The 26136-nt window shown below is 39.6% G+C and overlaps 1 protein-coding gene across 14 annotated transcripts in view; it reads left to right on the forward strand.

Annotated features, from left to right (window-relative positions):
- Positions 1-26136, forward strand: part of Nrg1 (neuregulin 1) — a 977747-nt gene that overhangs the window by 918892 nt on the left and 32719 nt on the right. For 11 of the 14 annotated variants that reach the window (XM_057752215.1, XM_057752216.1, XM_057752221.1 and 8 more), the window contains one exon: positions 17891-18020. In XM_057752215.1, the coding sequence (XP_057608198.1) occupies positions 17891-18020 (130 nt within the window). Of the gene's footprint in view, positions 1-13207; positions 13321-17890; positions 18021-26136 lie in introns of those variants that run through there. The other 3 variants (XM_057752219.1, XM_057752220.1, XM_057752222.1) reach the window with 1 other exon arrangement.

The raw sequence follows: 26136 nt of genomic DNA on the forward strand, positions 1-26136 counted from the left end.
GTAAAAATGGGAAGGGCAACTTGGTGAAATTTCATAGTGATTTGTTGAGCTGAATTAAGTGAATTTACACTTGAATCATTAAAATGGTCACTTTTATTTTTTCTTGGAGGTTGTTTATAACCTGGGTATCTTTTGTCCATGGAGCAAGGAGGCTGTGAGGCTGGAGGTGTCAGCGTCTACAGTGGCTTTGGAGAAGGCACCATAAACAGACCAGAAAGTTAATCTGCCTGGGACATAAACTTTAAAAAGAGTAACCATGGATTTCATTGTATGACGTCAGGAATGTAAACAAACTATTGCCAAATCTGGGCTAAAAAGCAAGTTCTTGTTTCTCAAAGACCAAGTCGGTTTATAATTTGCAAAATAATATATTCATCTTGCCTATATTTTTGTGTAACAAATCACACTATTCCATATGTTATTTTACCCATTGTCGGGAATTTAATAGAGCATGCCGAACCATTTCTAAGTTGGAAGACATCACTACAACACAGTGTACTTAGTCCTAGCACAAGCAAGCTCATAGGCACCATTTGCCAGCAGATTTTATTGGTCCTCATACATTTAGTGAGCCCCACCCCCATTCATCTGCTGATGGCTAATAAAAGCTATACCGTGTCTCATCAATGGAATTAGTAATCTGTGGGGACTGAGATGCCTTAATGCCTGTCACTCTAGATCGATGATTGCCGGGATGTGCCTTTTTAGGGGGACTGAAAATATTGGTGTGACTTAACAAAATGTATACTTGTTTCTCTTATTGGGTATGTTTATCAAATTCTGACACCAAAAGAAGTCCTTTAGTAACCATTTACATTAAAAACATAATTAATGAAATGTATATTTTTAGTAGTAGCAATAAGCATGATGACCACATATTTTAAGTAACTTCTGTTGTGCTTAAACAACAAAAAAAAATATGATTGAATAAAATGAGATGTGTGGAAGTAGAAAATCAATGTAGAATATTACTTTTCAGAGGAGGGCCTGCTCCTTATTTTCTACCCAGTTGGAACCAATTTATTAGAGTTAGATCCTTGAAATTAATACCCAGTGTAATACTCCATGATCTGTAACCATCCTATCACTTCTTCCTTGAAAATGGAAATTGTTGAGCTTGATCCAAGCTGCTACGACTGATATTAAGTTTAAATCAGAACAATAGAGCATCAGATTTAGAAGCAACTCAGAGTTGCTGGAAGTTCAGTTCTTTCTCCAGGGCTCTGAAGAACCCTTCCCACCTTGTCAGCCTGTCTGTGACTGGCTCTAGATATAATTTTGAATATTTGGTAGACTATTAGCATTCTGATAGTTTGCTTAGTTGGACCCAGTTTTGACCTGTTACCGATATAAACCATGTTTGACTTAGATCTAGCCAAAGACTATCCTATCCCCATGTCTATCGGCGGCTCCACCCTAATCAGTATTTCTCATAGAGTAAAACTGAGGCTTTGCCAGGCAGATCACACCCCTCTAACTTAGCTCTGCTTGGCAGTGTCCTTCCTACTCTTTTCTATCTGCAGACTGTCCTGTGGGGCCCAGCCAGTGGCCTGAATGGGGCTAGTATAAAGGACAGATGATCCCGTGTGAGCGTTTATGCGGCTCTGCTGAACAGCCCACCAGTCTGTGGTGGCCTTCTGCTGCATATTCACCTTGATTGGAGAGACTGAGTGCTTTTTTCTCTGCAATGGAGAAATTCCTGCAGGAAAAGAGGATTGTTGAAAACGTGACCATAAAAATCTGTACAGAAACTTCGCCTGGACCCCTTCAGGCACAAAGTTAGCCCTTCTGCTGATAGTAGTATTGACTTCTTGGTTATTACTGCATTTTCACCTGGACCTCCAGACTATGGAAAGACAGAAAGGGCAGCTATATGTGAGGAGAGGGGGTGTCTTTGTTTGCTTGAAGTGACTTTTCTAATTTAAAAGCTTCCTCTAACCTACATAGTTCAATCACAACAGAAATAGAGTAGAAATCCCTGAAGTACAGCAGCAGTGGAATAGGGATTTCTAATCTTTCTGCCAATTTGATAAAGCCGGTTGGAAAACTGATGATGAAAAAATTGAACCCTGCGGTTGTTTTCAAGATGCTCTGTGTGTGTGCGCGCGCATGGGCCCACACGTGCACAAATGTGTGAGATCAACCCATCTTTAGCAAAGGATTGGCTAATGTGAGCATGTCTTAGATATTGCAAGGGGTAAATTCACCCACCAAAAGAGAGCATAATTGTATGAAATCCACATAACAGTCATAAACCTTTGATCCTCCTACCCCACCATCAACTCAGATCAATTGGAAGCAAAGATTTAGTATTTGTTGAACCGCTATAGGCATCCAAACCTTGGCAATCTACTGTCAAGTAGGGAATGTCACTCTGTGATTCGTGTGTGTGGGTATGTGTTGTGTGTTTCTGTGTTTTGTTGGTGATTTAGCCCAGGAGCCTGTACATACCACAGCAATAGCTGTTTCACTGAACAACCCCCTCAGCCCTAGCTTGGAAGTTTTCACCCAGAAAAGGAATTACGCTTGTCTTCCCAGAGAATGAAACCACTGTTTCTGGCAGATTGTCTTTAAGCACTTATGATTTGGCATCATTGATTATAAAGCAGCAGAAGTCTCATCCCTGGTGTCACCTGCAGTTCCAGGAGGCTGGATGGAAGGGCCAGCACCAAGGAGTTCCTTTCCAAAGGTGTAGCTTGGTCAGGATGAATATTTTACAGTGTGCTCAGGGATGCGTGGCCAGAGGACCAGTGAAGATGATAAATATGAAAGTGAAGCCCACCTCGGAAGTATCAAATCTTTCATGAGGAACACTGTCTTAGTTAAATCCCAGGCTAGATAAAAAAGAAAGAACGGGAAACTTTGTAGAACCTGAGCACATTTGATTAGTGTACAGAATGGAAAATGATAGACACCCGTGGATCTAAGGATGCATTTCTGGCTGGCTTTCAGGCATGATCTCTCAAAATTAGAGAGATTAGACTGATAAAAATTATTCAACCAAAGTTTATGGCATACGTAAACCTCACAGCTAATAAATCTGTTTCCCATGGATCTGAACTGATAGGGCATTGCCAAAAATTTGCGACTGTTATGTAGATTTCTCTCTTGAATGAAAACCTGAGGGATGATTTCAAATGCAGTGCATGTCCTTTTTGAAGAAAGAGAGAATCAGGACTATGGTATAAGATAGTTGGTTAGAAATTAACCTTGGTATTTGAATTAAATGTGGCAGTTATCCAGAAGTATTTATAGCAGTTGAGCATACTTTATTTTAAAAAATATTGTATTCCTTGTCTATACTTTCCACTCTACCTTTTAGGAATATTCATATAATAGAAGAATACAAACATAAAAATTGACTTCATAGTACAACTTTGCAAACATAAGAATGAAGATAATATTGTCTTGTATTTAAAAAAAAACTTCATAGAAACAAAAAGTTTTCTTTCCTAAGATTTCTTCCTATTGAAAACCAAATGCAACTGAATTCATTTTACCTGAAACTTTTAATGACCAAGTGTGTCAAAGCAATGTCAGTAAGATCAATATTTGATGACCTCCTAGTTAAAAGCAGATGAGATGATTAAAAGGAAACCATCATTATTCCCCAACTTTAAACTTCTGCCTGTATTACTGTTGAATTTTGAAATATATTTTTTCCAGTTTCACCCTCCCAAGTAAAAATGCTGGTCAGAGTTTCCTTAACGACATCCTACAACCACACCATTGGCAAGTTAAATCTCTGTATACCCTCCTACACATATGCACTTACTACATTTTGAAGTTCTTAAGTTTTAGCTAGGAAGCAGATAAACCATGCGGCTACTATATGCACAGACTACTGTCCCCAATTGCATCAAGAAACTATTCTGTCCCTTGCTGGGTAGCACATCACCCTGCCACAAATAAAATGAGAAAGCTGTAGATGTTTTCATACCGGCCAATACAGACACCTAATCAGATCCCATTTATCCAGTGACAAGGTAAATCAGAGAGAAGATATAAAACATTCAAATACATCTATGCCTATACTTCTGGTCTATTTGTAAATGCATTGGTTTCATGTCATAGCAAATCATTATTCTAAAACCAAGGTCGATGGTTTCTGGAGTGAGAAAACTGTGCATAGCAGAAGGAAACGGGGCGAAATGAGCTGCTGTACAGAATTGTTCAGGCAATGAGTGATGCCCCATTTGTATTTCAGGTCCTAAATTCTTCTGTATAAGGATGGATCTCTGTGTTAAATATTAAAATAATTGAATTTCTAATAGAAAAAGATACTATAAAAATAACTTATCTACAACTGTGTGTTTGAAGCTGTATGCTTTGCCAGCCATCATTAAAATCCTAACTAAATGGATCATGGTATTTATAGATTGGTTTTGTGTGAAGGAATGAAATTTTTGTTAAAATGAATTATCACTATGGCCTCCTTTTAGAAAATCAGACTTTTCTATTAAATGCAAGCCCAAAACTAAAATAAGAATATTTAAATTAATAAGTGTTTTTAATATAAAAAGAATCTGTTTAATTCTCACCGGTCCCCTAGTTTCTGAGGTCATAGTCATGAATTATGTGGGTGTCTTTTTTAGGCTAGAAGGGCATCAATTAAGAAATTATTTTTTCATGGCCATAGGCAATCTGTAAAACCTACAAACATAGTGCATCCGTTCTATTAAGTTTGTAAGGGTTAAATCACTCTTCTTGTCCTCAGTACAAAGACTGAATGAAGCTCTCATTTTCTACCTCACAGTGTCATGGTCTGCTGATGACCTTAGGTATTCTTAACCTCCTTCTATGGTCGCTAAACCATCATGAGAACCAGAGTAGCTATAAGTCATCCGTAGAGGAATGGTCGCTGATAGCCCAGTGTTGGTATCAACTGCTTCTTTATTTACATATGTAAATGAAGATCTAGCTTCCCCCAAATATAGAAAATGTTTGGTCCTCAAATTAAAATACTCCCATTAGGGGGTAAATAACCCTCAAATACCTAACTAGTTTCTTGGAAGGGGCAGGGACTTTGTCATCGGAGATGTGGGTTTGCGTTTTGGCTCTGCCTTTTTCTGTCTGTAGGAATTTGGCAAACACCGTCATGTCTCTAAAATGCTGTTTTCTTTCTGATAAGTGGGGGAAATAATACAGAGCTTTTGGTTATTGTGAGAACACCGTGAGCTCATGCTGAAATCGCTCAATAAATGTGATTTCCTTTCTTCTGATGTCAGTACTCAGAGAGGATGGGAATCAAATCTTCAGTGTGGTAAGTGGGGTTTTCTCCCATGTTGCTGGTACCCTGCTAGGAATCTCCTAAACCTGACTGCATAGACGGTGGGCTACTGGATAGCTTACACTGGTTTATAATGCACTTCAATGGCACTAACTGTAGTATGACCCAGGGCAATGCTTGACACATTTTCTATAAAGTAATTTAAGTTACCACCTTTTGTTTTTATTATGGAGAGAAAATATGAGACTGTTGGCCAGGATGAAGTTTCCATTTTTTTTTTCCTTTTTGCCTTCAAAGCTTTTCTCAAGGACATTAAACACTCTTCTTAATTACTTTTTATTGATTTTTTGACATTTCTGTTCAAAATTGACTGCTTATTTTTAGGAAACAAAAGGATGCGAAGCTAAAATGGTACATTTGGAAGTATAGAGTTCAATAGTATAGTCATGTTTCTTACGGACAGTTGTGGCTTAAAAGACATCGTTTAGAGTTCCTGCTGCATGTCTCTAGTCTCTTCTCTTACTTCATAAATAATATTTCTGTCCTAGCCTTAGCTAATTGTGAATAATTTTATGACTTCACAGTGGTCAACTTTAGGGGAAGACACTATTTATCATACTCATTTGAATAAAAAAAATAGTTTTTACTCAATCTCTACTGAATAGAGATTAGAGATAAAAATTAGGCGCATTAACTCTGTTTTACACATTCTTTTCCCAATTTTGTGGTCTTTCGCTATTATTCACACTCTATTTTAAAGGGTTGGCTTATAGAGAAGTCTGATTAGATAATGCTTCCTTGTGACCTAACTAAAAGAAAGATGTCTTACATCAAGTCTGGGGACAGCCAGGTGTTCATCTGTTCATTTGTTTGGTTTTTGTAGGAATTACTCATTTAAATTTACACGGAAGTCAAAACTTAACTTTCATTTGAGAGGATTACCCATTTGAAGCTTGGTGGTGCAAATCTCAAATCTCAGCTCGAGGGTCGGGGAAGAAGGAGGCAGACAGATGTCTATGATTTTTCAGGCTAGTCAGGGCTGCTTTGTGAGACCCTTTCTCAACAACAGACAACAATAGAAAATTATTACTAATTTTAAAAAGCTGCTGTGAAGTTAAAGAATATTATCTAGCTAACAAAAGGACCCTGCCTACCTGCAAATATCCCTGAAAATAAATTGCCATCTCTATAACTTAGCTGCCTGGATTACAGAATCCTTTGCCCTTTTCTCCTTCAGCTTTTGGTGCATAGCATCAGCTTTTGGAGGAGCTACTAGTATTAATTTTACATGGTGGTCAGTCAGCTCTTATGCAAATATTAAATATTGCACAGGCATCGTAACTAAATTTAGCACACCATTTGCTACAGTTCCTGCTGTCCCGAGTCCCCCCACTGCCTATAGCTCAGCATATTTATATTTGTCCGTATACCCACAAGTATGTGCATTTCTGTAGCTATGGATTTGTAGAGAAATAATAGGGGGAGGATATTTTCTACCCTTGAAATGGTCGGTAAATGAAAATTGAATTTTCTTAAAAGCGTTTTTAAAAGGAAGATGAGGATAATTTGATTGGAGGCTGAAGAGAATCCATTACAACATTCCAGCGGTTGGTCACTATCCTAACTTACACTCAGTTCTTCAAGATCAGTTAAAGAAAGCTTAGCAGAAAACATAGCAGCTATTCTATTCTGGAAGAGCCGAGTACTAGGTAATGGGACCCAAGATGTTGGTCATAGTTAAGACTAAAATAGCATGGGTTTGACTAACATTCGCCTCCTGCTTTCTACTCAGAATGTGAAACCGAGAGCAATATACTTTATGTCTCATTCTCTGAAAATACGGTTTGCAAACAAAGGGAATGTTAAGTGAGTATCACTGGATGGAAGGTGGAAGAATATGATCTCCATAAACATGGAAAAAGGGCTACACTTCTTGTTTTGCCTGCTTGTTTTTACTACAAGGTCACAGATGTAGTTATGAAATAACTATCACGAGCCAGAATGCATTAATGGATACATTATGAGCCTTGGCATCCATCGCCTTGGATGGAATTAATCTTTTGTTGTTGTTTCTTTGTTGCTACTTGTTTTGTTTTATTTGAGATGAGACCCCACTCTGGAGGACAAGCTGGCCTTGGACACACTCTATCGGACAGTCTGGCCTCAAACTTAAAAATGTATTACCCCTGCCGCCTGCGTGCTGGGATTCCATTGCATACCATCATATCCTGCTGGGGTTTCTCTTTTTTTTTTTTTTTTTTTGGTTTTTCGAGACAGGGTTTCTCTGTGGTTTTGGAGCCTGGTCTCGAACTCACAGAGATCCGCCTGCCTCTGCCTCCCAAGTGCTGGGATTAAAGGCGTGTGCCACCACCGCCCGGCTGGGGTTTCTCTTTTTTCCTTCCTTTCTTTCTTTCTTTTTTCTTTTTCTTTTTTTTTTTTTTTTTTTTTTTTTTTTTGCTGAGAACAGGCAAAATAGCATCTAAGCTTCTTCAGCCTCCATTTCTTCAGCTGTGAAAAATCAGGGAACATTCTTTATTGTATGGTTTACTGTGAGGATCTGTTATTTAAAATGCTGCACAACCTGGCACAGAACAGTTATTAACGAGTCTCAGTTCTTGTCTCGGCAAAGAATGTTCATGGCATTACTGCACATCTGCCATTCATTTGCATGTCTCTTCTGCATGTCTCTTCTACTTCTAGCAGGGAGTTGGGGGACCAAGAAGAGAGCTAGAGCTGCACCTTAGCAGTTTACAGCTGGCATTATCCCCTGGGGTGAGCAGGCAGGGTGACTGGGGGAGGCACTTGTCACAGCATAAAGTTAAATTCCAGTGCAGGGCTCTAGAGTGCTTGTGCTATAGAAAGGAAAGTTTAAAGCAAAACGAGATGGTCTAGAGTGCTCAGTCACAAAGTACCACATCCCTCTTCTCTGCTAACCACATGTCTCCTGCCCTTGATCTTGCTACAAGATTACCTTGACGCTAGTACATGGCAAATCACATGCCCATCAAAAAAATGGAACTCATGAGCATATTTAAAGTACTTTTACTTGCCTCAGAAGGTAGTTTGTAGTTACTGCTCTCCTAGAATGAGACTGTTAGGGTTGAATCTGCCTATTTATTCTGTTGTAAGAGAGGACAAAGGAAGAGTTTGGAGTCACCAGAAACATAGCAGAACATGGATTGCTTCCCTCGAGTTTGGATGTCAGGTGACACCATGTACTACCATAAAGAGTGAGCCTTCTGTGCACTGGCTTTTTCCTCCTGAGTCTCTTCCGGAGCCCATGCTGACTCTGATTGCCAAGACCTTCAGTGCTTTGGGGAAACCCCGTCCCTGGCAGCGTATTTTCTGGCAGGGGAAGGCATGAAGACATCTCTCTGGTACTCATGCTTCTGGAGCAGGAGAGTGTCTGTCGCAGGGTATGGTGGCATCCAGTCGCAGTCCACTGTGACCTTCCTTCACTGGGGAAGTAATTGCCATTGTGGATGCCATCCTTAGTGGGAATTGTAACCAGACTGATAGTAGCCTTTGACAGAATGGCCACCAGGACTGTCACTCATCTTACTCTCTTTAGCAAAACACACTGGAAGTAGGGAGTGAGTGAGCGGACAATGAGCAGAACTGAGCACGCCTTTCCCCTTTTGGTAGCAACTGTGCCGGTTAAATCAGTATTTGAATATTTATTAATAATCGTCTCTTCATAAAGTATGCCTGGTGAATTACAAAGTCTGCATGTAAATTCTTTCCTTGAGTTAACAAAGGGCTATGTCAACCTTATAAGGCGGTCATTTGTCCCCCGATGTCAGCCATGTTGTTCTCACCTCACTGTGTCATCAAGATAGCTGAACATTGAGTGTGTCCTCTTTGCTACTTGATTCATCAAACATTCCTGGCCTGCCAGGGTAGCCATGGTGAAGTCCTCAGTGTATTAACTCATGGTAGCAACAGAGTTCTTCTGTCTGGACCTCTGCTCTCGTGGCTCTGTGATCTAAGCACAGTTGGAACTTTGTTCTGACCTCATGCAATGTCTAGTCACAGTTTCTTGTTAAATAGAAAATTTTATTGGCTTGGACATATCCCTTATCTTTTGCAATTAGATCATTCATGACTTCTTTCTCAGGGTCACTAGAATGGTTGCCATTGTTGTCTAGACCTAGTCTCACTAGGCAGAGGCCACAGGATTCAATTCCTGCTCCAACGTGTAGACTTCTGCATATCCTCAAGCTTACCTATCTCTAGACTGATTCAGCCATTCAGATCACATTGCTGCTTCCATGGGTGAAATTTCACCTGACATTTTCAACTCTGTGTGACTCTTGCTGGTATGCTGCCGTTTAGTATGGAAGTTTCAACCTGATATTAGGACTCAAAACTATAACTGTCCACAAATGGTAGCAGCCCCCAGTCTGGCAGCCCTCTGCAGGCTGTGTATTCTCTCCACAGGCAGGGACAAGCTAAAGGAAGTAGCTACTTATGGGTATCAAAAGCTCTCCATATTATAGCATTACTCCGCTGTGTATGCCTAGCATTAGAACTGTAGAAGCTGACTGTCTGCATCGCTCTACACAGTCTGACTTGGACTTGATGATCGCTGTCTACATGTTAAGAAGTGCCAGCAGTTCACACAGCCACCATCCCCACTGCTCTCACATGTCTCCACCATGGCTAGCAGCAGAGTGGTTCTGTTTTTTTTCCCTCTCTTATTCATAACAAAATTTTAAAATGTGCTCGACCACATGCTCTGTAGGAATTTCTCTGGGCATGCCAAATAAACTACCTAGGTTTCTATAGCTGAAATTTTTTTGGATGAATGATGAATTCATATCAATTGACTAGAAGTAAACAAGTCTAGAAAACAAAACTTGGAAGTTCCTGGGATGTCTTAGTGTTTTCCTGCATGTAAAAAAATAAAATTGTTTTAGAATGATGAGACACAGTTAAGAATAAGGTGGCTTCCGTCTTTATTCCCCAAAGAATACATCAGTGCCTGTCATTTCTTCTACAAAAAAATAAAATAAAAAATCAAGTTTTCAAACAGAGTCACAAACTAGTTCGAGTTTTTAAGGGGAAGCCATATTCAGGCAAGTATACACAAACACACACACACACACTTATAATAAAGACCTCTAACAGGTGGGAAATTGATTTCCCCAAACCTGAACTACAAGCCCAAGCTACAGTTACAAGCTACACTTGATAGAATCTGATGACCTGGTCTAATGGAAAGCAGTCTGACAAAGGCAGAAAAGATGGCTGTGAATTCTCTTACCTTCTGTCTAGTCATGTGGGTGTTCTCTAATCTCAGTAACTCTCGGGACTGTGTGGCCTCTGGAGAAAAGCGGATGAACTTCTCTGAGTTCCTCAGACTTTGAGAAGCAATCAGTCACAGCTCTGGTTGACTAACTGAATCGTTGATCATTGTTGTAAGTTCACTTGTTTTGTTTAGATTTGTTCTGTTGATGCTAAGATTTTTGGCTAGCCTGGACAATGGCAGGCTAATATTCCCTACCCTGGCACGACCTTTTTTTAACCAAAATGATTATGGTGGAAAATGCAGAGTAAAGAATGTGTCCCTTCATCATTTGGTACACTGAGACCTAGATATAGCCCAAAGTCAGTCAATCCCAGATGGGCTGCTGATATTTGCTTTGTAGCCAGTTGGTCTACGACTATGCTCCTTTAGCATCTATACTCATGGGAAAAGAATCAAGGGACTTCGAAGTATGTGAAGCTTATGCTCATAAAATCTCAGTGGCTTCTTGAAAATATTTAGCAGAACCATGTTTCTGAAACTGGCTTCCTAACTAAAAGAAAAAACAAAGCAAAAAAAAAAAAACCCAAAACTATTGACTTTGCAAAGAAAGTGTGCCTTTCCTATTGTCATTCCTCCCAGCCAGTCACCCAAAGATGCTCTCTATTTATTTGGAAAAGCTGTGACATCCTCTGAGACATTTGTGTCACCGTGATATTGTTGTCTAAGTTGTAGAATAGCGTGATTAGACTGTGTTGTGAATAAAATGTGCTGTCAGGGACAAAAGGCAACTTGTATATTTGAAAAATAACCTTGCCGACAGTCTTATTTTCCTAAGGATAACACTGTCTAATAACACCACGTGACTTCTTTAGCAACTGCTGGGAGCTTACAATGAGCTTTCTCTTGAGCTACAGATGACCTTGGTCTTCCATGAATATATATAAATTTTTGTTTTAGGAGGAGAAACACCCAAAGGTTACTTCTCATTCTGTTGGAAAGGAAGAAATATTATTAGGGGCTTCACAGGGGTTGAAAAGGGAGACCAGTATCTAAAAACTGTTTTTCATGCCCCCTTCATCCCGAAAGTAGGTTCACTGAAACAAAACAAACTGTTCCTCATATATTTGTGTGACCTTGGGAAACCTGCCTCGGTGTACATTTGTGATTTCTTAGCTAGGATATTTTGTTAAAGCCTACAGAACCATCTATTCTTTTGTGATGACTTTTATTCTTTTAAAATACAGGATGCTATAAAATATACTAAGGTCCTTTCTGGTCCCTTCCATTTTACATAAGTTTAAATGGTACCCAAACACACATTCAGCAGTTAAGCTAGTTAATCTCCATTGGATTTTTGTTATGTCAACTTGTTCTTTAGATAAATTGCCTCCTTGTAGGGTGTCTGCAAACTTTTAAATTTCCCAAGTTTAACTAAGTAAGCCTGGAGTCCATGCAATGAGTTAACCTAGTTTACTATTGAAACTTGTGGTTTTATTTTGCATGGTGCTATGAAGTTTTCTTTTCTAACCCTGTTGTCCTTCCTCCTCTTTCCTTGTTCTCCTTTCCTCTCCCCCCTTCCCCTCCTCTCCTCTGCTCTCCTCACTGTATCTTCTCTCTTCTCTGTTGTTGTTGTTTTTTGGTTTGGGTTTTTTTTTTTTTTTTTTATTTTTCTGGTCTGGGGTTAGAATCCAGAGCTTTGCACATTCTAGACAAGGGCTGTACCAGGGAATAATGCTTACTTCTCTGCTCTCTTGTGGCTTCTTTAGCAAAGTTCAGTGAAGGCTCAGCCATATACATGGTCAACATAAGAGCAAGTGAGTCATAACCTATCTGTTTTGTTTGTGCATACAGTCTTACAGTTGAATTTTTTTAGCTATAGCAACTTTAGTTACGACTATTACTTGTATATAATAATACTTGTGCATAGTAATCATTTGGTACACTGAGACCTAGATATAGCCCAAAGTCAGTCCATCCCAGATGGGCTGCTGATATTTGCTTTGTAGCCAGTTGGTCTACAACTGTTCTCCTTTAGTGTATATACTCATGGGAGAAGAATCAAGGGACAGCCTGGACTTGTTAGGAAAGGTTATTTTTCAGGTATACAAATTGCCATGTTCCCCTGACAGCACATTTTATCCCTAAAACTTCTTAGACAACGTCTCAGTGACAAAGATGTCTTGGAGGATGTCACAGCTTTTCCCAATTATGGAGAGTATCTTTGGGTAACTGGCTGAGTTATGAGAACGAAGCTGCAGTCTCTTTGCAAAGCTGAGAAATAGTCTCTTCTTAGGGAGCCAGTCCAACCCTACCCAGCACCACTTTAAGCTGGGACTCCCAGGAGCTAGGTGTTCCTTTCGGGTGAATTATGACCTCTGTGGATCTCCCAGATCCACAAGAGAGTTGTCTCTTATCTCCCCAGCCAGTTTTCTCCTTTTGCAAGTACCTATATGCTATTCAGCAAAGGATTGAATTACTATGCAGGTAAAAAAAAAAAAAAATGCACACCCAGAATGACAGTGCTTCTGTGGTTCCAGGGTGGCTCGGGCTCTTCCTGTGAGGAGCTAATGCTTCTTCTCACTGTGCCCTCACTGGACAGAGAAGCCATGTGGGCAGGGCAGCCGAGCTCTTCCTGCTTGGCTTCTGCTCCAAAGGGCTTCACCCTCAAGAGCCATCTAAACAGTTTCTAGCACTAGAACAGGGTGTGTCCAAGAGGAGCACTAATAATTTGAATGGGTTTGGGCTTAAAAACAGACAAATAACAGCAACAAGAAATAACAGAATATGGAAGATAAAGAAAATGTGCAGATTTCTAAATACATAAGCATTGAAGATACAGGTAAGGTTCAGAACTTTCATTTCATAGTTTGCCTGTTTCATATAGGAATGTTTTTAAAAACTTCATATATTTCATTGAGAAAAGCTCATGGTGATTTAATTTTTCACAAGTAAATCAGTAAAAAGTGTCTGAACATAGTGTCCTTCAGGAAGGACAGAGTCTCATGACTCCTCTCAGGTATGATTCCTGGTCATTGTTCAAGGAAGCTGACCTCATATTTTTACCAGAGTTGTGTTTGTACCACAGTCCTAGCCTATTGATCCTGTCTCTGCTTTAGTAACAAAGAGAATGGTTTTTAAAATCAGGGAGAGAGAGAACCATGTGCCCAGCATTACTTTTGTTTAGCTTGAGCTGCTCTGCAGAAAAACGTGTGTGCTTCCAAGAAAAAACCCTTAGTAAGGAGTAGAAAATGGGTATTCAGATGTTGATTGGCATGTTTACAAAAGGAGGCAGTAGTGTAATGCTCAAAATCATGTTACAGATGAAATGTATTTTGTATTTCACGTCATAGGGACATTACACTACTGTAAAGCTCAGGCCATGACACTCACTTACCTCACATGGCTGAGGTAGAAGGATCCAGATGTCTGGGTTAACCTGAGCCATGTAATGAGATCTTGTCTTAAAGGAAAGCAAAATAGTTTAGATTGTTTAAATGGTCCTACTAAAGTGTATTTATTTTTTGTAATGTGGTTCTTCAGGCAGAAACTAGCCTTGAGTTGTGTAAATACAGAATGTAGAAAATAATGATTTTGAAAAGAGATTCATTTTTTTCCTCTTAACTCATTCATCAGTTTTATAATGTAAGCAAATTAATGGGTTCTGAATCCTTGGCTAACAGTTACAATAGAGTAGGCTGTCTGTGTTTACTGAATGCCTGGCAGTTATTCATTGACTTCTATTGCAGACTAGGCCCTCTCCCCCACCACATTCCCTAAGAAAGAACAGAATTCCAATGTGGACGGCAATTATGTTTTGCTTTCCTTTGCCCAGGGTTTATGCACCAGTGATGGATCAGTGACACTTAAAAAAAATCTTGTAGCAGACTTCATATCAGCTCCCTCTATCTTGCTTTGCTTCTGAGTTTAAATGAACAGCTCTCGGGGTAGAAGTCGGCTAGTCATTGGCCCAGTTGAGGCCTGAGTTGAGGCTTCTCCACATTAATAGTGAAAGTGTTCATTGCTCAGCAGCTTACCTCAATAGTTTACTTTCAAGGGGCATTGGCCATGGTCAACCTTAATTAGGACATTTACCTGTCCACGGCGTAGGCAGTTAGTGAAATATGAAGGGACAGATTCAGAAAATAACCAGGAAGTGGCGAGAAAGAATCAAAGGAGTCTTATCATATACACAAGGACTTTCCTAGCCCTTAAATACTGGTTTGGGTTTCCTATTATAAAGGCAGAGAAATGTGCTGCTTCCTCAGCAAGGTCAGTATATTGGCATGACAGAGACATTCTCTGGCAATACGTTACGACCTCACTTGTGCTTCCTCTCCTTGCATGGTATTTGCTGATTTACCATGGAAAGTGCATTTGGGTTGACGCATTCATAGACACGCTCAACATAAGAACTATCCTATGTTGAGAACAAAGTTATCTATGTTGGTTTGTTCTGCTGCTCAAACTGGTCTTCAATTTCTATTTTTGCTATTTCATCTGCCCTACTGCAGTTACTATAGGTATGCTTGGGATAGTCATGACAGTTTTGTCCTTAATTGTCATTCATAACACTAAGAGCTAACACCTGCATTATGACAAACTGCTCACAAAGTGGAGGTAGATCAATGTAATCACCATTGGTTGGAATCTAGCTGAGTAGAAACAGAACATTCTTCATGTACTGAAATACATTCTCCTGAAGTCCCTAGTTTTCCCTTCCAGCTCCCTCAAAAAGAAGGCCGTTCTCGTGACTTGGTGTGTAAGTCCTGTTCTGTCTGCTTCGTTGTTCGGCAGCATTAACAAATGGAATGTGACCTAGCAATGTATGTGTAGAAGCCAAAGGGCAAGACTATCACCTTGAAATGTATGGACTGCTAGCATACCATAGTCAACCAAGAAGAGAAAAGGCAGCAAGAATCCACAGGGTGTGCACAGCACTGTCTCCCCTGCAAGTTCTTCTGACAGTTGCAGCTCATTCTAGAGTTTGGCCTTTGCTTCAGAGCAGCTGTAGCCAGTCAGCGCATGCTGTGCATCACTTGGGACTTAATGGCTGCTTTGCAACTCATGCTTTCGGTGTTGCTGTGGATAAAAGCGTTAAGCTCAATAGCCACCACTGAGAGATGGCTGCTACCTCGTTTCCAGCAATTGGCTTCTATCAAATGTCTCATGACTACTAAGATCTAAGACTTTTTTTCCAGTGGACTGTGTCAGGACTAGATATTTTGGGACAGTATTATAAGAGAAAAATCACTTCAGGGAAAAATTTTAAGAGTCAAAAGGTATTGTGGTTTTTTGTTTTGTTTTGTTTTAATGTGCATTTATTAATCTTAGTTATTTTAATAATCCCACATGATCAGCAAGTCCAAAGAATAAAGGTGATATAGCTGTCGTTGGCTTTTATCATGGCCTATTTTTATTGTTCATTTATAATTTATGTAGAAATATGTCTATTTGTGGAGGTTGTTGGTTCTGGTGTTAGTAAATGCCATAGGATTTATTCTGAAAGAGCCTTCCAACTGAGTTACTCAAGTGGGGCAAAAGACACCCTTAGGAAACTGTGGGCTTCAGATGCCACTGGAGACTGCTCGTGGATCGGCACCGCTGTGACAGCTCACTGCAGGTGGCACGTGTACTTACTGCTCTATGGGGGCAGGAAGGATACACTGCCCAGTTTGTTATCAAGTGGGATGCTGTCCACAGCTGAGTCAAAGCAGCGTTCTTCCTCACCAATTAAAAGCAGTTGCCATGGATTTAAAACTAATATGCACATATGAAGTTTTTCACATGAAGACATATTGTTTGGTTCAAAGGATGTGCCATGCGGTAATATAGAAATGTCCTCTGCCATGTTAGAAACCTAACGGTGCAAATTGCATTCCCCTCATGGTGATAAAGATTCTGTTAGCACAGCTGGTGGTAGGTGGATAATCACCTAGCTTTGGTTTGGTTTGTAGGTTTCTATAGGACACCTTTAGTGACATTTTGGAAAGGGCCCTTTATTGAAGTAAGGAAAGAATTGACTTAGGCCAGAAATGATGTAGCTCAATGCTAGAACACCCACCTATCGTGTGGATGTCCCTGGGTTAACTCTCCTCACCACCCAAACGAATCAGTTGGCCTGTTTCCTAATTATCCACAGTAGTGGCTGAAGAGGAGCAGCACAAAGCATCGGGGCCCCATGTTTTCAATGTTAAACTTTTTCTTTCAGTGTTACACTGGAAGCTAAGGTCTTACAAAATCCTAGCAAATGCTCTGCCATGGAACTTTGCTTGCAGCCCCTTTATCAAGTTTGTTATTGTTGCTGTTTTTAGATTCTGATTGTTAAATTAGAAAATTACAGTTTTCCCTACTCACTCACTAACTCTTCCTCTAGAATGCATATGATCTCTGTGGAAATTTTCTATGGTTGACATCACCCCTGTTTTATGAATGGGAAATTTAGGAGAGCCAGGAATAAAGGTCTCTAGAAGGGATCTGAATGAGATCACTCCTCCAAGTTCGAGTGACTGATTCTCCATTCTTTTTGCTAAGATCTGTGGTCCCTAGTGTGCCGTAGGTAAGAGAACAGGAAACAAGAAAGGGTATGGGAAGTCGGAAACTAAATCATCAAGATGTTGACTCTTCCAGTCAGAAAGAATGAAAACAAAAGAGTAGATGGAATTTGGTTAAAAATCATATCAAAATGTGATTTCTAAACAAATGAAAAATCAAAGCAGAATAAAATGGGGAAACCATACAGGGCAGGTCAAGTAAATGCCCAGAGGAACACTGACCCGTGCAAGAATAAACTAGGTGTACAGACAAGAGATTTAAAAATCTATGGGAATAAGTCATTGGATAAGATAAAAAAAAAAAATTCATCCCAAAATCGATTTTTTTTCCTGCAAAAGTAGACAGAATCTTGACTGACTCGAAGCTGTTTGTCCTGATTGATATCAGTGGTGAACACTGATTGACACTAAGCCCTGCCACGGTGTCCACAGCCGTGGAAAGGAGGAGAGGTCCTGATGCTAAATGCCCTTGAGCTGGAGGACTAGTGCTTGTTTTCATTTAGGGTATGTGCTCAGTGGTCCAGCCGTCTTGTCAGGTTAGAAAGGTCAATGTCAAGTTACTACGTGAAGATCTGCTAAAGCAAAGGATGGCTTGTTTCTAGTTCCTTACAGATGAGTCTTAGAGCAGGTTGTACATTTCTAGAGGTATCCAACTGCCTCTGTTTCATGTTGTCAGCTGTGAACACACGCATAAAATATAATTGCCAAAATGAATGATTTTTTATCAGTCATTTCTATTAAAAAATTCTTGTCAGTGATGGAGCCTTGCTGGAGATGGAATTTTATTTAATCACAATGGCAGCTCTCTTTACAGAACAAGGTGTCAAACTTCCTCCTCCTTTTCTCTTTCCTATCCAGCCACGTCTACGTCCACAACTGGGACCAGCCATCTTGTAAAGTGCGCCGAGAAGGAGAAGACTTTCTGCGTGAATGGTGGCGAGTGTTTCATGGTGAAAGACCTGACAAACCCTTCGAGATACTTGTGCAAGTAAGAAACAAATTCCTCTCTGTGGCTGCTATCTGTAGCTGATTATTCCAGATGATTCTGGGTCGTGATTTGCTCCATTGCTTCTTTTCCCCATTTTGTTGCATCCTGTTTGAATAACGTGGAGGGTTTTGAAATATTTACACCATCTGTCGTTGTCTCTGTCATGTCCAGAACTGGTTTAACTCTTTCCAGTGTATGTGGGCGTTGTTTATTTTAGGCTGTTGTTGGGTTGGTTATTTCGTGTTTGTTTTGGGTTATTTTTTTTTTGCTTTCATATGCATAATGTTGCTTTCCTCGTGGTTTTCTTTAATAACTGCCAAAAGAAATGTGCACATATTGTAGAAGGCTGTGACGCTGGATCCCTATTTCTTTCCCCATGTAGAAACTGAACTGTGAGGTAATATTTGTCTCTTATCCCAGTGCTCACCTGCAAAGTGGACAGGTCAAATAGAGGAAGCAGGAGGGCAGAAGGTTAAGATGATGTTATTACCTCACAATTATTTCTCCAAACTCTCGAAGTTGCTATTTCTAGTTATTTAAAACAAAAACAAAAAACAAGGTACATGTGTTCAGAAGTACATTTGGTGTATTGCAGCACCATTGTTAGAAGAAAGCAGTATTTGGTCCGTGTTACTGTTATAGACATGTGTAGAATGTCCCTAGGTGTGTGCCTAGATGCACAGTTGAGAAAGTATAAAATTAAGCTGGGCAGTGGTGACACACATTAATTCTGAAGACAGAGGCAAGTGGATCTGATTTCAGGGCCAGCCTGGGCTGCAGAGCAAGTACCAGGACAGCCCAGTCTAGTCAGAGAAACCCTGTCCTGAAAAATAAAAAGCAAAAAAGAAAAAACAACAACAACAAACAACAAAAAGAGGTATCAAATTTATATTCTCTCACTAGCAACATAAAACAGTGTGGAGTTTTTTTGGTACAACAAATATTTAAACTTTATAGTAAAAAGTCAACAGGTGATTGAAATGCATGTCGTTTTCAGTCTAACAGTATTTGTGCTATATTGGTTATATAGACTCATAATATCATGTATAAAAGGAATTTCATGTCTTCCTCTGGGCCTCTAGCACAGTTGGTAGACCGCCTTCCTCACATGCTCCAAGCTGCATGTGAACTGGATATGCTGGCGGCGGCAGCTGCCTTTCCCAGCACCGGGAGAAAACAGGGAAGATCAGAAGTTCAGGGCGTTCTACTTCCTAAGCTTTGTAGTAAGCTCCACGCTCACTCTAAAAGGTGGGGAAATGTGAGACCCTCTTTTGAAAAACAGAGGAGACTAGGGTCCTTGACTGGCAGTGGTGCCAAGAGCGCACGCCTCCCGGAGATGTGGAAGGGGTTGGTTTTATCAATGGAGACCATTCACAAAAACAAATCATATCTTAGAGTGGAGTGTAGACTTCTAAGCTCAGTTCCTCAGCTGGGAAGGTTTTTATGTAAGAATCTCATTACGTTTTGAAAGCAAGATAAAAATGGCCATGTATAAAGAAAACCAATTTATTTCACATGCATATGACACCATACCAATTCATTTCATACTCATATAATAATTTTAATTTCCGTCCATTTGTATGCAAAATTCAAGAAGTCATTGTTTTTTACTGCTGAGTAGTACTCTAATATGTATATATTCCATACTTTCTTCATCCATTCTTCCATTGAAGGACATCTAGGTTGTTTCCAGGTTCTGGCAATTACAAACAATGCTGCTATGAACATAGTTGAGCATATACTTTTGTTGTAAGTTTGGGCATCTCTTGGGTATATTCCCAATAGTGGTATTGCTGGGTCAAGAGGTAGGTTGAACCCGACTTTCCTGAAAAACCGCCACACTGCTTTCCAAAGTGGTTGCACAAGTTTGCATTCCCACCAGCAATGGATGAGAGTGCCCCTTTCTCCACAACCTCTCCAGCAGAGGCTATCATTGGTGTTTTTGATTTTAGCCATTCTGACCGGTGTAAGATGGTATCTTAATGTTGTCTTGATTTGCATTTCCCTGATTGCTAAGGAAGTTGAGCATGATCTTAAGTGACTTTTGGCCATTTGAACTTCTTCTGTTGAAAAGTCTCTGTTCAGCTCAGTGCCCCATTTTATAATTGGATTGATTAACCTTTTACGGTCTAATTTCTTGAGTTCTTTGTATATTTTGGATATCAGACCTTTGTCAGTTGCGGGGTTGGTAAAGATCTTCTCCCAGTCAGTGGGTTGCCTTTCTGTCTTAGTGACAGTGTCCTTTGCTTTACAGAAGCTTCTCAGTCTCAGGAGGTCCCATTTATTCAATGATGTCCTTAGTGTTTGTGCTGCTGGGGTTATACGTAGGAAGTGTTCTCCTGTGCACATGTGTTGTAGAGTACTTCCCACTTTCTCTTCTATCAGGTTCAGTGTGTTTGGACTGATATTGAGGTCTTTAATCCATTTGGACTTGAGTTTTGTGCACGGTGATATATATGGATCTATTTTCATTCTTCTACAGATTGACTTCCAGTTTTGCCAGCACAATTTGTTGAAGATGCTCTCTTTTTTCCATTGTATACTTTTAGCTCCTTTATCGAAAATCAGGTGTTCATAGGTTTGTGGGCTAAAGTCAGGGTCTTCTATTCTATTCCATTGGTCGACTTCTCTGTTTTTTTTGCATACAAATGGACGGAAATTGAAAACACTATCCTGAGTGAGGTAAGCCAGACCCAAAAAGAGGAACATGGGATGTACTCACTCATATTTGGTTTCTAGCCATAAATAAAGGACATTGAGACTATAATTCGTGACTCTAGAGAAGCTAAATAAGAAGGTGAACCCAAAGAAAAACATATAAGCATCCCCCTGAATATTAACCTTCATCAGGCGATGAAAGAAGACAGAGACAGAGACCAACATTGGAGCACTGGACTGAAGTCTCACGATCCAAAGGAGGAGCAGAAGGAGAGTGAGCACGAGCAAGGAACTCAGGACGGCGAGGGGTGCACTCACACACTGAGGCAATGGGGATGATCTATCGGGAACTCACCAAGGCCAGCTAGCCGGGGACTGAAAAAACATGGGACAAAACCGGTCTCGCTGAACATAATGGACAATGAGGACTACTGAGAACTGAAGAACAATGGCAATGGGTTCTTGATCCTATTGCATGTAATGGCTTTGTGGGAGCCCAGGTAGTTTGGATGCTCACCTTAATAGACCTGGATGGAGGTGGGTGGTCCTTGGACCTCCCACAGGGCAGAGAAACCTGCTTGCTCTTTGGGCTGAGGAGGAAGAAAGACTTGATTGGGGGAGGGGGAGGGAATGGGAGGTGGTGGGGGGAAGAGGCAGAAATCTTTAATAATTAAATTAATTAATTAATAAAAAAAATCAGCAAGAAAAAAAAAGAGAAGCTCAGAGGATCTGGAAGAGACAAAAAAAAATAAAAAAAAAATAAAAAAAATAAAAAATACACAAAGGGATAAGATTCTGTTTAGGTGAACATTGTTGATGATATTCTACTAAAAAGAGTTTAAATATTGTAAATTAATAAAATACAAGTTTTTATTTAAAAAAAATAATTTTAAATTATTCTTAGTTTTAATCATAAAAATGATTCAATCATGTTTGCTTATAGCCAGTTTTCAGTTTTAGCCTTCAGTTCTGCTGAATTGCTATAAAAGAGCACAAATGTAACCTTCCCCCCATTTATCATGGTGAACGGGATGAACATACTTTATAACCTCCTAAAGACTTTCTTTTATCACATGGAAAATACCAGATGCAAAGAATTACAACCTGTAAGATGTGAAGTTCATTTATCATACTGGGAAACCTTGTGATTTTCCTCTGATCTTAGGCACAAAATATCATTGTGTTTTCAAAATCTCCTTGAAAAAAACATTTAAATTATATTCCTTCAAGTTTTCCCCCTTTTAAACAAGTCTCCCCCATATTATCTTTCTTTTTGCATTTTTACCCTCTATAGAAGAGCATGTAGAGACCACTATGTTTTAATTACAACGATGAAATACGATCATCCCTTATCATAGCCTTTGCAGAGGTTTACAGGCTATGTGGGTACAGACGCTAGTTTCTGAATACCTCTAAGGAGTCAGTGCAGTTCTTTTCCACGTATTAATTTCACCTATTCTGTAGCCCTCCCACATCCTCCACAAAACGCACAACCACATGAGTGCTGTTCATCTACTCCAGTTTGGTACCACGCCAGCAGCTGTGAGTTTTCTTCACCCGCACAGTTTCTCATTAAGTTTTAAGTAGTAGTATCCAGGAGGAAAGAAGAAGAAGAAAAAAACTTCTTTTTTTTTTTTTTTTGGTAAATCTTAAACTGAAAAGTTTTTCATATCTCTTGTAGTTATTGAATTAGCAAACTGAGAATGAATGTTTTACACCTCTCATAACAATCGTCTGGTGAACCAGGCGTGCCTTCCATCCGGTTCTTAGAACATTACCTTTCCTTTTATTTCTTTGTTTTCATTTCCTTCCTCCCATTGCTAGAATGTTTTTGCTTTTTAAGATTTTTATTATTACCTTCCCTTTTAAAAAGAAAACCTCTGATTTTAGGTCTCAGCTGTTTTTAGAGTGTAACTGGATTGATGTATCAAAATAATTCAGTGCCTTCGATTAAGAATTGGAGTGCATTTTGCATACAAAACAGTTAAACAATCCTTGTTAAATGAAAAACTTTCTCTGATAAAGAAAACCATGTCTATTATAAACATCCCTAACAATAAAATTAATAACAACTCAGAATTTAAACAAAGTCACATAATATGTCCTGTCCTATGATCATATATTGTTCACTAAAACACTTGAATAAAAACAGAGAGCATAACAATGTTTCATCGGCTCATTGACGTCCTGTCTATGAAGCCAGTTCATAGTTTCCATATGGCCCATCTGCCTAGAACAAAAACATTGCTGAAGCGTGAGCCATGTTATTCAAAGTCAACCTTATCCTTGACCAAAGACATGACTCAGAAACAGCACAAACGTGGAGGTCTCCAAGGAGTCTCTCTGGTCACCTAATCCACCGTTGTCTTCTTGGGAGTTGAACTGGATTTTACAGCAAATCTCCTTTGCCCTGCTGCTTAAAACAAGGTGTTCCAAATGAATGAGCCATAATGCAATTAAATAGTTCTCCGAGGAGGTTTGTGATGCTTACTTGGACTTGCCCATGGGGACTAAGTAGGGATTTGAGCATTGGTTCTCATCTTTTATATTACTCTTCTCTCCACAGTAACTTAAAATTTATCCAAGAGAAAGAATTAGTGACTCTCCAGATTACACAAAGAGGAAGAAACCATTCCAGTTTCTATCCTCTGATGCTCTGTCATCATACGGTTTACAGCAACAAGATCCTTTGAACATGAAATTGTCCAGATTCTTTCTTCCCTTCCCTCATGTCTGCTGCTCCGGGCAGTTCAGCAGAGAACTGACTTGGAAGATGTGAATGGGATGTTTTTCAGTCTAAAAGATATTTTTGCAACAGACAACGCTTATAAATGTGATCTATTGCCCAGTGGACAGATATAGGCTTACAGTGAGGAATCTGGATTTTAACCACCAGTTTTAGTAAGCAGTCCTGTGTCCTTCCAATTTCAGCCCCCTGGACAATACCTTCATTTATAACATAGAATTACTATATTCTGCAAATTTTTTTCCCTGGGAATCAGAAAAATTAAATGAGTTCATTTTTGCTAAAGTAGTTTTTAACTCCAGTAATACCTTTTTTTCTCCTCTAATAATAAAAAGTAAATGGTACTATTCTCTCTGTAGACAAGGACAAAAAAAAAAAATGGTGGCATTATTTAATCCCTAATTTTTCTTTTTATGTAAAAGTTTTTATGTGGCTTCCATGAGGCCGCCAGCTAGCTTTGTAACTTTTCATGGGAAGGAACATTTATATATCTGATCACCATATTGATATCTTTGATTACAAGTTTCCTCATTTAAAAAAAATCAAAATTAAAACTCAGAAATCAATCTACACTTAAAAGATAGTTTCCTTCAAACACTACTTCTTATGACTTCTGTATACTCAATACTTATACACTATGTAGATCATGCTATATGATGTCCTGTTAAAAGGTACATCACTATATACATAAGACTGTTGGAGATAAAGTCCCAATACTATGCTACTCTAACTTAAATAAAGTAACTAGGCTATGTGAGTGAATGTGTTCCAAAGAGCACAGTGTTGGCTTTGAAGGTAGCTAGAATTTAAAGGGAAAGAAAGGGCTAGAGACAGAGGAGCCTTTACAAACCGAACTCTCGTTGCAGAGCAAGTCATCCTAATATACTAGCCTGTCCTTGAAGATACACTAATCTTTCCTTTCCTTTATTTTTATATCCACATACAACAAATCGGTTCATTGTGGCATTTTTCAAACAACTTCTTTCGGTCGTTTCTTTTTCCTCCTCCCCGGTATTCTGTTCTCCGGCTCCAGCAGCATCCTTTCTTCCTTCATAGCAGCTCTTGTTCCCATGTTCCCCCATCTAGTTCTTCTTTAGAGCCTCTCCCATCCTTATGCTTCCTTTACACGTACGCACAAATACTGAAAGTTAAGATCTGAATGTGAGCGCCAACATGGTGACTTGCCTACCCAGAACAGCACCTCCACTCCAGGAAGCAAAGCAAACATAAAAGCCTGTTAGGTAGTGCAGCTAGTTGTGTGGTCTAACGGCTGGGCAGGGAACTTTGGGCATTGTGACAGCTAGTTAAGGAGCCGGAGTAACCTTGTGAACCAGGAGAATAGCACCATGAACACAGGGATATGTTTAGCTACATACGTTTGAGAAATCTAGAGACTAAGTAAGATTCAAAGGAAAAGTCACAGATACTACCTAAGGCTAAAGTTTTACAAAATACTGTCGCAGTCCTAACAGTAATGATGATGTCTACACTTCACTACTTTTTATCAGCAAATAGGTTAACACAAATAAGGATGATTAGAATTCATTTGGGTCATACAAACACTGTAAATGACACTCTGGTTCTAACCACAGATGAGCTTTTTCTCAGGGAACTTCTGTGTTCTTGAATGACATCTCATTTATCAGAAGCAAAGAGCATTTATGCAGGAAATTGATGGGACTCTTAGGAATCTAGACATTGAGCTCTTTAGATGACCATGTCTTCAGTTTCTTTGTGCATAGGATCCTACCACTCTTAATATTTCTGACTATGTTTAGGCTTGGACCTTTTAGAGTAGGTGAAGGAAGTCTTGCAGGCACCAATTTAGGAGCAGTTCTGTCTGGAATTGGAACATTGGCTAAGCTCTCCATGTACCTCAGTTCCTCTGTCTTTCTTGCACCAGCTAGCAGCCGTGTGTGTTTTTGAATTCCCACGAGGCAGGCCTGGGTTCATGCTGAGCATCCAGGACTGAACAAAACCACACTGACCTCTTCCTTTAGGAGACCTAAAGGCCATTGAAAATAATACCCATGTTTCAAGCAATCGACTTAATAATCAATTATTGATGTACTGAGTGCCGTGAAGACATTTAGGGAGCTCAGGGTATGTTTAGTGAGGACCTTAAGGAATGAAAGACAAAGGCTTTGTAGAAGGGACAGAAAATATAAAGTCATCACCTTAAGACACAATCTATATTAAATAAAAATGCACTGTTTTAAGAATATTTACATTGAATAATTTAAAAGAAATCATTTAGATGCCTCATTATAAAAGGGGTCTGTTAGCATAGAGAGAATGAGAAAGTGTCTCAAGGCCTCTAATCTGAAGTAAGAGTGTCATCTCCCTGCCCAGAGAAAAACAGACCACAGATGAGCAGCAGCTCATATGTCACTCTAGCGTAGTAAGGTATAGGATACATTGATCCTATATCTGTGGAAGTTGTTTGCCTTGACTTAAGGATGCATTGTGTTGGATAAACACTGGTAAGGGTTTTAGTCTCTGGGTGAGCATTTCACTAGAAACTGTACAAACAGAGTCTTAGATAAGGTCCAAAGCTCCAGTCAAGGAGAGATGTGTTCCTAAGCACTGCCATGCCCACTGTTAGTAGGGAAAACATAATATTTGAAAGCCAGGGCAATATATGAGTTTTGTGTGTATGTTTTCCCTTGGTATTTACTCATGAGCTTTATGAAGCCACTGTATGTACTCTCG

The sequence above is a fragment of the Chionomys nivalis genome, chromosome 20, assembly GCF_950005125.1.
Source record: "Chionomys nivalis chromosome 20, mChiNiv1.1, whole genome shotgun sequence".
Taxonomy (NCBI): domain Eukaryota; kingdom Metazoa; phylum Chordata; class Mammalia; order Rodentia; family Cricetidae; genus Chionomys; species Chionomys nivalis.